At 52.3% G+C, this 13,595-nt stretch overlaps 1 protein-coding gene across 1 annotated transcript in view; it reads left to right on the forward strand.

Annotated features, from left to right (window-relative positions):
* MARCHF6 (membrane associated ring-CH-type finger 6) overlaps positions 1-13,595 on the forward strand; it is a 2,224,824-nt gene that overhangs the window by 1,697,359 nt on the left and 513,870 nt on the right. Inside the window, exon 21 of the mRNA XM_069613753.1 lies at positions 11,037-11,218. Coding sequence (XP_069469854.1) covers positions 11,037-11,218 — 182 coding nt within the window. The remainder of the gene's footprint in view (positions 1-11,036; positions 11,219-13,595) is intronic.

Raw genomic sequence — 13,595 nt, forward strand, 5'->3', positions numbered from 1 at the left:
TGCACAGCTCGACCCCCATAAAATACCTGTTTGGCGACATAGGAAAAGTCCCAGAAAAAACCAGGAGACTGTTCAATATAGCATGTATAGTGGCTAAGAAATGTATTTTGCAGAAATGGAAGAGTAGCCATGCCCCGCGTGCAGAGCAATTCCTTACAGCATTGACATATGTCAACGAATGTGAAGAAACATACATAGGGCTAGTTCCCTCACCATGTAGACCCAAAGACATTTGGACCCTATTCAGATGTTACCTCTGAACCACCCTAACAGACTCAGAAGAATCAGATACAGATTGAACCACACGCGGAAATTTCCACCACGAATACCCAATGTGTTAAAAGTACACTATCATTAAAAAATGCAATGTTAATATATAAAATGGGAGCGGGGGGGGGGAACCATAGTTTTTGTTATATATATCCTGTACTATTGGGAAGTTGAAGCGATTGTGATGTGATTTGCAAACCAAAAATAAAGTTTAAAAAAAAAGTCTCAGCCAAAAAATGGTCTACATGGCGCTATGTGATGTGTGGCGTGAACTTAGGGGCCTCAAAGGGGATACACCCATTTCTCCCATGTTTATAATACTATGTCCAGGATAGACTATGTTTGCGTTTCAGCGGGGATACTGGGGAATGTCCAAGGGATAAAAATCGGCCCAATAACTCTCTCGGATCATGCCCCCATATGGATAGATTTAGCAACACCAGGGAAGAAATGCCCCCTCTGGAGATGGAAGCTCCCCCAAGACATACTTCTAGACCCCGTCCTGGGAGATACCATTCGTGAAAAAATAGAGTACTTTGCCTACAATGACACAGGAGACACCTCGTTAGGAACAGTCTGGGAGTCATTCAAAGCTGTCCTGCGGGGTCATATGATAGCTTTGAAGGCATCCAAAGATAAACAGAGATACAGATGGGAGCAGGAACTAGAACAGAAGATAACAGAGATACAAAGGGAACTCACGATGAACCCCACATTGAGTATGAAGAGGGCTCTGAGACACTTGCAGGGTCAACTAGAGGTGCTCCATACTAAAAAAGCAGAGAGGAGCCTCATCCATCTCAGACATTGGTATTATATAAAGGCCAACAAGGCGGATACATTCTTAGCTAGACAGTTGAGGGCCAAACAGCTTGCGCTTACGATTAAGAATGTGCGGAATGCACAGGGGGCGATAGAAACACGCTCCAGCGATATAGGAGAAGTGTTTAGAGGCTATTACTAATCACTGTACGCAACCTATAAGCCTAATAACGCAGACCAAGACGCTTACCTAAGATCTATTACCTTACCACAGATATCCGAGAAGGAAAGAGAAGCTTTAGATCGTAATATCAAGGAAGCAGAATTGAAGGCAGCAATAAAGGGACTTCAGTTAAACAAAGCACCGGGCCCTGATGCGTTCATGGCCCTATTTTATGAGAAATATGCAGTTCTCCAGCATGGGGTCTGGCATGGATTCACATGCTCATGAATATTCCCCGTCGTCAGGCTGGGAATCCTCGGTAAAGAAAAAACCAGTATCAGTTTCGTTTCTGATCTGTCTTTCGTAGTAATAACCAATCACTGGTCTCTGCGTCATACTGACCACAGCCAATGACTGCCCTCTACCTAAGCACCGCCTCTGGCAGCCATCTTCAGATTTTTACCGCACGTTCATGTGTTGGGATCCTCGTGCTATTGCTCTCGAGCGTTAGTGCTATTTTTTCGCGCTTTTTCACAAAAAACTTCGATTTTCGGTCAAAAGAGCCTCAAGCTCCACCGATCCTACATCCGATCAACGGGGACCCGTGTCGGATTCATCTGTGCCCCTCAAGGGTGAAGATTTCGTCGAGCTACACTTCGGAGGACTCCAGAAGCTTCTCAGGCCCGGTCTCGGAGATGGCCCAGGAGAAGGGAAGCTCGACGCCCGGAAAGCTGTTCAGGGCCTGCCCTGGATGCCAGCTGCAGAACGTCTTCAAGGAGGACGAACACTCTTTCTGCCTTTACTGCCTTCATGGGGACAAGACGCACGTGGAGAAGGACTGTGCGTTTTGCGGCAACATGTCGGAACGGACCATGAAGGACCGCCATCAACGTCTCGCCAGCTGGCTGGAGGGTAAGAGCCCGTCTGGCGAGAAGAAGAAGAAATCTGAGCGGTCTTCTAAGACCTTTGAGGGCGCCCCGGCGACGGGGGCCCAACATAAGGCCAAGCACCGCGAGTCCGCTGGCACCGGGAGCGCCGAACGGTCGGGCTCTACGGGCGCCAGGCAGGGCGCACCCTCCCCGGCACCATCAACCACGAGCCAACGCTCTGGGTCGGGTAAGAGGAAGGCCGAGCACCCGGCGAAGCTCCTGGAGAGACCCCGGTCGAGCTCTAAGGCAGAGGAGGAGCGTGGCAGTGCCCCCTCCCTCAAGGATAAGGCGGTGAGCGCACCTAAGGTGGTGAAGGCCTTGATCCATTCGACCAAGCCCTCTATCGAAACGGTCGCGGCGGCCCTGGCCCAGCCTGTGGAGGCTGCACCAGTGGTGGCGGCCTCGGGGCCCAGAATCTCCCTGCCTCCCCGGAGGGAGTCTTCTTTCGTGCCCATCGATAGGACCCCCGTGAAACCCTCCGTGGGGAAGAAGGGGGGGCAGGGCGTCGTCGTAGATTCGGCCTCAACCTCAGAAGAGGAACTGATCGAGGTCTTAAGCCACGGCCTAGGCGTGGAACAAGACCAGCCCGTCGGAATGGGCCCCGACGCAGGTGACGACGACGACATCGTCGAGGATACCGACGGGGCCCCTGCTCGCCCGTCGGATTCCCCTCTGCCAGCGCCGCAAGACAACTCAGCGGCCATTTTGTTGGCTATACAGTCCTTATGCTCCGAGATAAGGACGAGACTACCGTTACCGACGGAGGAACCTCTCCCGTCGGGGGATCCAGAACCGGGACCTTCTGGTGTTCCCCCTACCAAGAAAAGAAGGATCCATCCACCGCCTCCTTTTCAACCGTCGCGCCCCGTCCAGCCCTCCTCCCCGTCCACCCGAGGGGATGATACGGGGACTGACACGGCAGCGACGGGTACGGACGACGAGGCATACGACGAGGATTTTCCGTCGTCGCCTCCCCCCAGGGCTTCTCCGCCCGACGAGATTGGATCGTTCCACTCAATGATCGCCAGGGCATCCGAGCTTTTCCAACTCTGCCCTGAGGAGAAGAAAAAGGAAGGCTTCCTTTACCAACGGCGCGAGACCAAGAGGAAGACGGTCCTCGCAGTGCCTCTGTTGGACGACATTTGGGATGAGGGCCTTTCCCTCCTCAAGAACCCTTCCACGACGCCAGCGAAAAGAGACCGGTACGAGAAAAAGTACCGGGTCCCGGACTCGGCCCCCCTATGCCTCCGGGCGCAGCCTACCCCGGACTCCGTCGTCTCCGCGGCAGCCAGGAAGAAAGCGGGGGGGGGTGCGGCCTCCACGTCGACTTCCCCGCCGGACGGCGAGGGAAAGAAATTGGATGCCATGGGACGCAGAGTCATCTCGTCGGCGGCGACGACGATTAAAGCGGCCAACGCCTTGGCTATCGTGGCCCGCTACGACAGGGAACTCTGGTACAAGATAGCTCCCCTGCTGGATTTTCTGCCGGACGACAAGAGGGCGGAGGCCCTTGAGATCCTGCAGGAAGGTGAGGTGGCCTCGGACCACGCCATCACCGTGGCGACGGACATCGCCGACACTGGGTTCCGCCAGATGGGCAACGGCGTTTGCCTTCGACGTCGCGGATGGCTCAAGGCTACGGACTTTCGGCAGGACGTCCAGAACAGGGTCCTGGACATGCCCTTCGACGGGAACAACCTGTTTGGGAAGACAGTGGACGATTCCCTTCAGGCCATCAAGGCGGATACTGAGACGGCCCGGGCCCTTGGAGTGCTGCAGCAACGGCGGACGCCCTTTCGGAGCGGCGGAGGCAAGGGCGCCTCCAAAGGTTCCGGCGGCGGTTTCGCTTCCTACCGTCAAGCGGCCCGCTCGTCGTCGCAAGAGGCCTACAGAGGACGAGGCAAGTCTGGCGGCCCCCGCCGTCGTCGCCAAGGAGGCCAAGGCGGCAAGGCCGCGTCCAAGCAGGATTGAACCGGCCGTGGGGTCGGGCCCCCACCGAAGCACCCCGGTGGGAGGCCGGCTGGCGGGCTTCGTCAGCGTGTGGGAGTCCATCTCCACCGACCGTTGGGTGCTGGACGCCCTGGCCCGGGGCCACGCGCTCGAGTTTCAAAGAAGGTGCCCGCGCGTCCCCCCCGTGGCCAGGAAAGAACTTCACGTCCCTCAACTTCTCCTGGAGGTAAAGGCGATGCTCAGAAAGGGCGCCATCGAACTCGTCCCAAAGAGGCTTCGGGGCTCCGGAGTCTACTCGCGTTACTTCCTCGTGAAGAAGAAGACGGGAGGATGGCGCCCCATCCTGGACCTGCGACGCCTGAACAAGTTCATCAAGGCGCAGAAGTTCCGGATGGTCACCCTCCAGCACGTCCTGGGTCAGCTGGAGGAAGGAGACTTCCTATCGTCGTTGGATTTGGAGGATGCCTACTTCCACATTCCCATCCTAAAGGGGCACCGAAAATTCCTCAGATTCGTGGTCCAAGGGCGTCATTACCAGTTCAAAGCCCTTCCCTTCGGACTGCGGTCGGCACCCAGGGTTTTCACCAAGTGCCTCGCACCGGTGGCGGCGCAGCTGCGCCGCGAGGGGATTCACGTCTACCCCTACCTGGACGACTGGCTCATCCGCGCCAAGACGAGGGAGCTCGCCGTGGTCCACACGGCAAGGACCGTCCAACTCCTCACGGACCTGGGATTCTCCGTGAACTACGCCAAATCCCACCTGGTGCCCGCGCAAGTCGCACTGTTTCTGGGAGCGAGGCTCGACACAGTGTCCCTTCTGGCCTCCCCGTCGGAGGAGAGGACCAGGACCATCTTGGGCAAGGTGCAACGGATGTTGGTGGCCGACGCGGCCAAGGTGAGGTCCATCAAGTCCCTCCTCGGGATGATGTCTTCCTGCATCTACCTCATTCCCATGTGCAGGCTCCGGATGCGCCCGTTGCAAGAGTTCCTGGATGCGCGCTGGATCCAGACGACGGGCAGCTTCGAGGAAAGGATCAAGCTCGACGAGAGTTTCCGACGAGCGATACGGTGGTGGGGCACCCGCGCGCATCTGACGGCGGGCATGGACTTCCAGACCCCAGCCCACCAGGTGACTGTGACCACGGATGCCTCCCTAGAAGGGTGGGGAGCGCACACCGAAAATCTGCACGCAAGGGGACTCTGGCTCCCGACGGAGAAGTCCCTGCATATCAACGTCCTGGAGCTCCGTGCAGTGTTTTGGGCCCTCAGGTCCTTCCTTCCGTCCCTCAAGGGCAAGGTGGTGAGGATCTTCACCGACAACACCACCACCATGTTTTACATCAGGAAACAGGGCGGAACCAGGTCCCCAGCGCTGTCCAAGGAGGCGCAGGACCTGTGGCATTGGGCCGTCGCCCAAGGGATTCTTCTGGTGCCGTTTCATCTGGCAGGGATAAAAAACACCATCGCCGACTCACTCAGCAGGGAGCTGCGCTCGTGCCACGAGTGGGAACTACGGCAGGATCTGGTGGATCGCCTCTTCCGACGGTGGGGCACACCCCAGATCGACCTGTTCGCGACGGCGACGAACACCAAGTGCCGGAGGTTCGCCAGCAGGTTTCCCCAGACGAGGAGCATGGGCGATGCTTTCTCGTTCCCCTGGGAGGGCCTGTTCCTCTACGCGTTCCCTCCCTTGCCTCTGCTAATCCGGCTCGTCAACCAGCTCAAGAGGTCACGGTGCAGGATGATCCTCGTCGCACCTGCGTGGCCGAGGCAGATATGGTTCCCGGACCTTCTGGACTTGTCGGCGTCCCCGCCAATCAAGCTGCCGGCGGACGCGGATCTACTCTCCAGGGAAGGAGGCGCCATCCTCCACCACGACCCGAAGTCGCTGAACTTGCAGGCCTGGCTCCTGCAGCGCTAGAGTTTGGAGGATACGACATACCGGCCGATTGCAGAGAGGTTCTTGCAAAGGCCAGGGCGTCCTCGACTCTTAAATGCTACGGACACAAATGGAAGAGGTTCTCTGTCTGGTGCCACGCACAGAAGGTTAACCCTCTACGGATTACGGCTCCCCAAGTGCTGCCGTACCTGCTGACGCTGGCCAAAGCTGGTCTGGCACACGCGTCCATCAAGATTCATCTTGCTGCGATCTCCCGATACACCAGAACCACGGGCCGGACGTCCTTGTGGTCTCATCGTCTGGTGAAAGAGTTCATGAAGGGACTGTTCAGATCGTTCCCGCCGGTGAAGGCTCCGGCCCCGGCGTGGGAGCTCAACGTGGTGCTGACCAAACTCATGGGACCTCCGTTCGAGCCTCTGCACTCGGCCCCGTTGAAGTTTCTATCGTGGAAAACAGCTTTTCTCGTGGCCATCACCTCCGCACGACGAGTGGGAGAGATCCAGGCCCTTTCCTGCAAGGCCCCGTACTTGACTTTCCACGACACGAGGGTAGTGCTCAGGACGCACCCCTCCTTCATGCCCAAGGTACCGTCGGACTTTCATCTCAACGAACCCTTGGTGTTACCTGTGTTCTTCCCGTCGCCTTCGTCGCCGGCTGAGAGGACTTTGCACTCGCTGGATGTAGCTAGAGCGCTGAAGTTCTACGTGGACCGCACGAAAGGTTTTCGGAAGACGTCACAACTCTTTGTGAACTTTGGACCTGTCAATCAGGGGAAGGCTCTCTCGAAGGCTTCCATCTCCAGATGGCTCTCCGGCTGTATCATGTACTGTCACCGGTTGGCAAACCGACCGCTGCCTGGCCGTCCGAGAGCCCATTCCACCAGAGCGATCGCAGCTACCACGGCGTTCCTATCTGGTGTGCCCCTGCTGGACATATGCAGGGCTGCTACGTGGAGGTCGACGCACACCTTCACGAAATTCTACTGCGTCGACCGGGATTCCAGGGAGGAGTCCAGGGTCGGCCAAGCAGTGCTGCGCAACCTGTTCGCCTGAGGTGAGCCTGGTGAGGAGGTAAGATGCTTAATGTTGAGTTGATGTGATGCTTAATGTTGAGCCTTTGCCACCTCCCGTGGTTGTGCATGTGTGTACTGCTATGTATTCTTTATTCATGAGCATGTGAATCCATGCCAGACCCCATGCTGGAGAAGGAACAAGTTACTTACCTGTAACTGTTGTTCTCCAGCATGGGTCTGGCATGGATTCACATGCGAACCCTCCCGCCTACCCCTCTGCGGCTCTTCACTTGGTCATACTGCCACTTCACGTGCTTCCAAATCTGAAGATGGCTGCCAGAGGCGGTGCTTAGGTAGAGGGCAGTCATTGGCTGTGGTCAGTATGACGCAGAGACCAGTGATTGGTTATTACTACGAAAGACAGATCAGAAACGAAACTGATACTGGTTTTTTCTTTACCGAGGATTCCCAGCCTGACGACGGGGAATATTCATGAGCATGTGAATCCATGCCAGACCCATGCTGGAGAACAACAGTTACAGGTAAGTAACTTGTTCCATATTCTAGCCCCTTTCTTAACGAAGTTGTTAAATTCTTTTAGGGAGGTGGGAAATGTAACACCATCCATGAATTAAGTCAAGGTGCTGGTCTTTCACAAAGCAGGGAAGGACCCATCCAACCCAGGTTCATACCGCCCGATAGCCCTTATAAACCTTGACTCAAAACCTTATACCAAGATCTTGGCAGCAAGACTTTCGCCGCTGCTCCCCCGGCTGATAGCGGCGGATCAATCAGGTTTTATCCCCGGCCGGCAGACACATGATAATTTGAGGAGATTGACACACCTTGTAGAAAAGAGTAGCATCACACACACCCCGGCAATTTTGTTATCACTGGACGCCGAAAGGGCTTTTGACCGGGTGGAATGGTCAATGCTGCTCAGAACTCTTCACTGTATGGGGTTCGGGGAACATTTCATGGTAATGATTAGGGCAAACTACAATACTCCTTCCATTAGAATAGCCATAAATGGGGAAGTCACGGGCAGAGTGGATATAAGGAGGGGCACGAAACAAGAATGCCCGCTTTCCCCCCTTTTATACGCCATTTTTTTGGAACCACTCCTAATCCGAATCGGGGAGTCACCCATCCTCACAGGAATAGAAATGGCAGGCCAGCAGCACAAAGTAGTCGCATACGCGGACGATATGCTAGTGGCCCTTACGGAACCGACACGCACCCTTCCCGAAGCTATACAAGAACTAGACAAATTTGGGGCAATTTCGGGGCTTAAAATCAATAGAGCCAAATCAGAAATATTAATCCTGGCAGGGGAGAGAGGGGAAATAGCACGTAGAGCAGCAGCTCTAAATTTAAACATAGCAGATCGGGGGATTAAATATTTAGATATAACTCGTAAAAACAGAATAGACCAGCTATATGGTGCCAACTACCCAGGCCTCTTTGGGGAAGGTGAAGAGGGGTACGGAACGGTGGAACCCACTTGAGATCTCATGGTGGGGACGCATCACCTCTGTAAAGATGACCATTCTCCCGAATTTGTTTCACTACTTTCAGACCATCCCTGCTTCTTCAGAGCACTCACTAAAATAATATCCGCGTTCATCTGGAAAAATAAACCCCTCACCTCAGGATATCCAGCTCAGTACTAACAGCCCCAATCCAGGAGGGGGGAATGTCTCTCCCACATTTTTATAGATACTATCAAGCGGCACAGCTGTGGGTACTTATGGAATGGCTGGGGGAGGGAGGCCCAAAAAATATGGGCACTGCAAGACAGGGCAGTGGCGAGATCCCCTCTGGTGGAGACATTGTGGAAGGGGAAACAACACAGGCACCCAAATCTTCGGATTAGCGAAGTGATGAAGGCACCTTTAGAAGTCTGGGATGAGCTCTAGCGGAAGGGCACCCTAACAGAAGGGCAGGGACATTTCACACCCATGAATCCAGACTGCCTCCAGGGGATGGAGAAAGGAGTATTTGGCAGATGGGATGAAGCAGGATGTACTAAAATAAGGGAAATGTTTCAGGACCAAGAAATCAGATGGTTCAAGGCCTGTAAACAACTGCTAAACCTTAAAGAGTTGGACAGATATAAATACGACCAGTTAAGACACTTGTTAACGACACCAGGGGTCAATCAGGTGGCCACAAGGGATTGCACCCCGTTTGAGAGATTTACATTGACCAACCCCGGGTCCAAGAAACTGGTGTCGTGGTTGTATAAATTCATTAACGTTCAAAAAGAGGTAATTAGGTGGAGTTATATGCTTAAGTGGGAGCGTAACTTGGGGGAACCTATCAGTACAAATCAGTAGGAGGATCTCTGGAAGGGCAGCCCTAAGCTGAATAGATCAGTCCAAATCCAGGAAATGTGGCTGAAGGTTGTGATCCAGTGGCACTATACCCCAGTGAGACTAAATGCAATGTACTCACACTCATCAAAGGGGTGCTGGAGAGGCTGCCAGGGGGAGGGCAATTGGAGACATATATGGTGGGACTGTAGAGGGATTCTGGGCTGAAGTAAAGACCCAAATGAAGGGGATGTTTCCTCAGGTGGACAAAGTGGGTGAGAAGGTATGGTTGTGTGGGATGAGGGACCCGATAGCAAAGACATTTTCAAAATCTCAATGGAGACGATTTATGGGTTTGTTGAAAGCAGCATGGGCGGTGATAGCCCAAAACTGGAAACAACGGGATCCACCTCTATTGTTCAGCTGGCTCCAGAAGGTGTGGACATTAATAGCAATGGAAACACTAACGCATAATATTCAGGGCACAAAGGGATCTTTCCCGAAAGAATGAGTGTTGGAATATCTCCAATCGGACTATATGGAGCAATGGTGTCCACATAAAATAAGAATCCTGGACATTTTCACAGCATAATTGTCTCCCGCGTGGAACAGAGGGTACAGATCTTCCGGTGGAGCGGTGGGGGTGGGAGTTGGGGTCGAGTTAAAGTTGAATTCTGTATTTTGAAACCAATAAAAATATATATATAAAAAAAAAATATATATATGGCCATGGAAAAAGTATGTGCATTGGCAGGGGGCAGATACCAAAGCTTTGTAAATAAATGGCCCCCATTCCACGAGTTTGTAGCGGAAAGAGACCAACAGTTCCACAAACCTGCCATACTCAGGAACTTTTCGGTGCTGTGAGCTAAAAGAGGCCGGACTGGTCACATGTATGGGAAACCACTGTAAGGCAAGTGATGGACTAAGATTGATCCCTTGACGTTGAACAGTTTGTAAGTTACCACCAAAGTTAAAGTTGGTTTTGGAAGGGGAGAAGGGGAAGGCGGGGTAAGGAAAGGGATGGAGGGTCGGGGGTTTAATAAATGGGCACTGAAGGAATGTTCCGCACTCATGGTAATATTGGCTGTTGGTGTTCACTTTGAAAATAAAAATAAAGCTTTAAAAATGCAACAAAAAAACGACTATTTGAGTAGAATTTCATAGTACAAAGTGCGGATAATTTATTTTTATATACCCACATAACTATTATTTCAGTTAATAAAAGAACTAGGGTTTCACCTAACATAGTGTGGACATTCCTTTGTGGGGGCTTGGGGATTCACGAAAAAACCAGCCTGCTTCACCTCCTTGATTCTCAGTGTTGGCTGCTCATCCACTTTGATCCATTTTAGAGACTTGGCTGGGGGTGCCTCGTTGACTCTACCCCAACCATATAGTGTGTATTAGTACAGACACTCCCCTCCAGTTTTTACAGGAATGCATTTCAAAAGATAAGTGGTGTGTCTAAGGAGGGACTTATTTGCCAAAAATATTATTACTGAAGGTTAGTAGTAAGTAGGTTATTTTGTGAGTTGAAAGCAGGTTGGCGAGCATCTTCACTGAATGTTTTGAGAGGTTTAAAGTACTGATAACCTGCGCCGAACTGTAATATACTGAAATCTATCATTGCGGTTTGACAAGGCTTTCTGAACGCTTATATTTTTATTTGAGACCAACAGAGTTTCCAATGTCACACTTGTTCCAATAGCTGACATGTACCTCTCTTTGTTAGTGTTCGCAGGTCGTTGGCTAATGTCATTTTGGACAGGAACTGCTAAAATCCATGAACTATATACAGCAGCTTGTGGTCTTTATGTTTGCTGGCTAGCGATTCGCGCAGTGACTGTACTGTTGGCATGGATGCCACAGGGACGACATGTGATTTACTTGAAGGTTAGAGAATGGTCCCTCATGGTAAGTTCCAAGAGCAGTTTACATATTGTTTGATATGGCCAGTCTGAATGTTGAGGTTTGTGCTTTACTTTAACTTTCTTCTCCCCCAGTTTGAAAAACCTTTCAATTTCAAAATTCTAATGTAACGTATTTAAAACAGTTTAGCCGGTGTCTGTTTATTTCCTTTATTCTACTGTTGAATGAGGATACTTGTAACACTTCTTTTGTGATATATTTGTGGCATACTACCTTTATGAGGCCAGTCCTGGTTCTCTTACCAAGCATCCTCAATAATAATATATTTCAATGGATTACATTCTCCCACAGATTCCTCATCTTGATAGCTATCCAGCGTCAGATGCTTGGAAAATGTTTTGATGGGGGCGTAGTACGGCTCGATATAGTGGTCAACGACACCCTTGAATACAGTTGTGCCATTCCTTAATCAGACGTGACGTTGGGGGTCATATAAAAGGATGCACTACACCCCTAGACGTCAGTTCTTTTTTTCTGCACCCTATTCATAACACGCTTTTTATCAATCTCATCAAATAACTTTGTCAGTATGTCTAGCCTAAACCATCTGGGTTCAAATGTTGCAAAGACTGCAACTCCAAGATGTCCTTCACAAAACCACATACGTGCAGTGTGCTTGGAGCGGGGCATGACACAGAGCAATGTGGTTCCTGCCTGTCAATGAACCCGACGGCGGTGAGGGAAGGCTCGATAAAACTGGCGCTCCACAGACCGCTGTCTAAAACCCTGGCGTAATCAAAGTATCTGGTGCCCGAAGAGCATCGAGAGGGACTTCGCTATCAAAAAATCGAAGAAGCATTCGCACTCTTAGCAAATCGCACAAGAAAAGTCTCAGAAATGATTTCAACTCGTCGGACGATTGGGGTAAGTCGTACCCTGCAAAAGGGGCATCTAGGATGGAGTGGGAGGATTTTTAGACTGAAATGCTCAGTCTTTGAGAAGGACTCGGCTGGTGCTTTTGCCTCGACACCTTGGTTCGATTAAGCTCCAACTGTGGCAGGTCTGTCGGGCACAAAGGAAGCCAAGATGGGTCAAACACCCTTGAGTGAGACCCCGAAGGAAAACCCCCCTCCTGCGCCAAAGCTGTTAATTTGCTCCCTTGGGCAAGAGGCGCCTTGAGCAGCCCCGCAAGATCGAAACTTGAAGCTTTGCACCGGATACTCGTTCAGCGTTCTTCGACTCAATGCAGTCGATATTTGACGAGGAGGGACGCCCAATTCCGTTTATGTTTGTGGTGAGGGAAAGGGGTGGTTGATGCCTTGGATCCGCTGCTGGACTTCATGGCAGACCTGGCGGTGTTGCTTCAATTGGCGGATGGTCTCCACGATGCCAGTGTGCTGGACACATCTCCAGATGTGGAATTTATACAGCTCAACCCATACGCACACCCAAATTCACTATACTGCAAGGCAGTTGAGAAGGTCTTTGTGGCCTTTGGGCTCGGCGCTCCATAGAAACCAGTATCTCAAAACGACCTGACTGACATCCTCAAACGAGGGCAGCCAATGGAACTGGCGTGGCCATTCAATGCAGCAGAAGCCAATCCGGTCACGGTTTGTGGCAGTGCCCATGTTCAACACCAGCAGTTGACACAAAACCTTTAAAAAAGTATAAGCCAGCAAGAGGCAATCTGCCATTTTTGATATCCCACCTGAATCCGGAGGGGTTAGTGGTAGAGGCTGCGACTGTCATTTCCAGGCTGTCTGTGTCAAACCTTCCCTGCCGACAGGTCGACACTTTGGTTAAAAAACGTCTTAGCCAGTGCGCTGTTGCCCGTGCATGAAGATGGCCGCTTGAGCGAGCGGCTCTGCAGCCTATTGATCCACCGCAGCGGAGTACATATCCTTAATTGGCACGGTTACAAACTTGAACGGCCGCCGAAGCAATCCAATAGCAGTGGCTCGGAGCTGGCCAATTGTGGAGAATATTTTTTGCTGTTTAACCCGTACAGCAGACACGTCCTGGCCTGCAGCATACCGAAGCCACCCTCGTCCCCTCCCCCCCGACTGTCCTGTGGACCACCGGAGCCACTGCTGGTAACGCATACAAGATTGTTCTGTTGGCTGCGGTCGCCTCCCCTCCCACGTCAACAGTGATCCCATCCCTGCCGACGCAGCTATCTAGCTCCATCCTCCTGATGCTGCTTGGACTACGTTTTGCGGCCCTGTGAACCTCCAGTCCCACAAATCATGGCACTGCCTCTCTTACACCTCGCGCCATGCCTGTGGCACAATCCTGCCTGGCAGAGAACCTCCTCCTGGTGTTAGGCAGAAACCTGTGCAGTTCCCTTTGGGAACACTGTAAAAGATTTAGGACTACAGGTGTTAGCAGTAAACCCACTTGGTAGCAGTCTGTACCACCC

The sequence above is a fragment of the Ambystoma mexicanum genome, chromosome 5p, assembly GCF_040938575.1.
Source record: "Ambystoma mexicanum isolate Mex_15411 chromosome 5p, UKY_AmexF1_1, whole genome shotgun sequence".
Classification (NCBI taxonomy): domain Eukaryota; kingdom Metazoa; phylum Chordata; class Amphibia; order Caudata; family Ambystomatidae; genus Ambystoma; species Ambystoma mexicanum.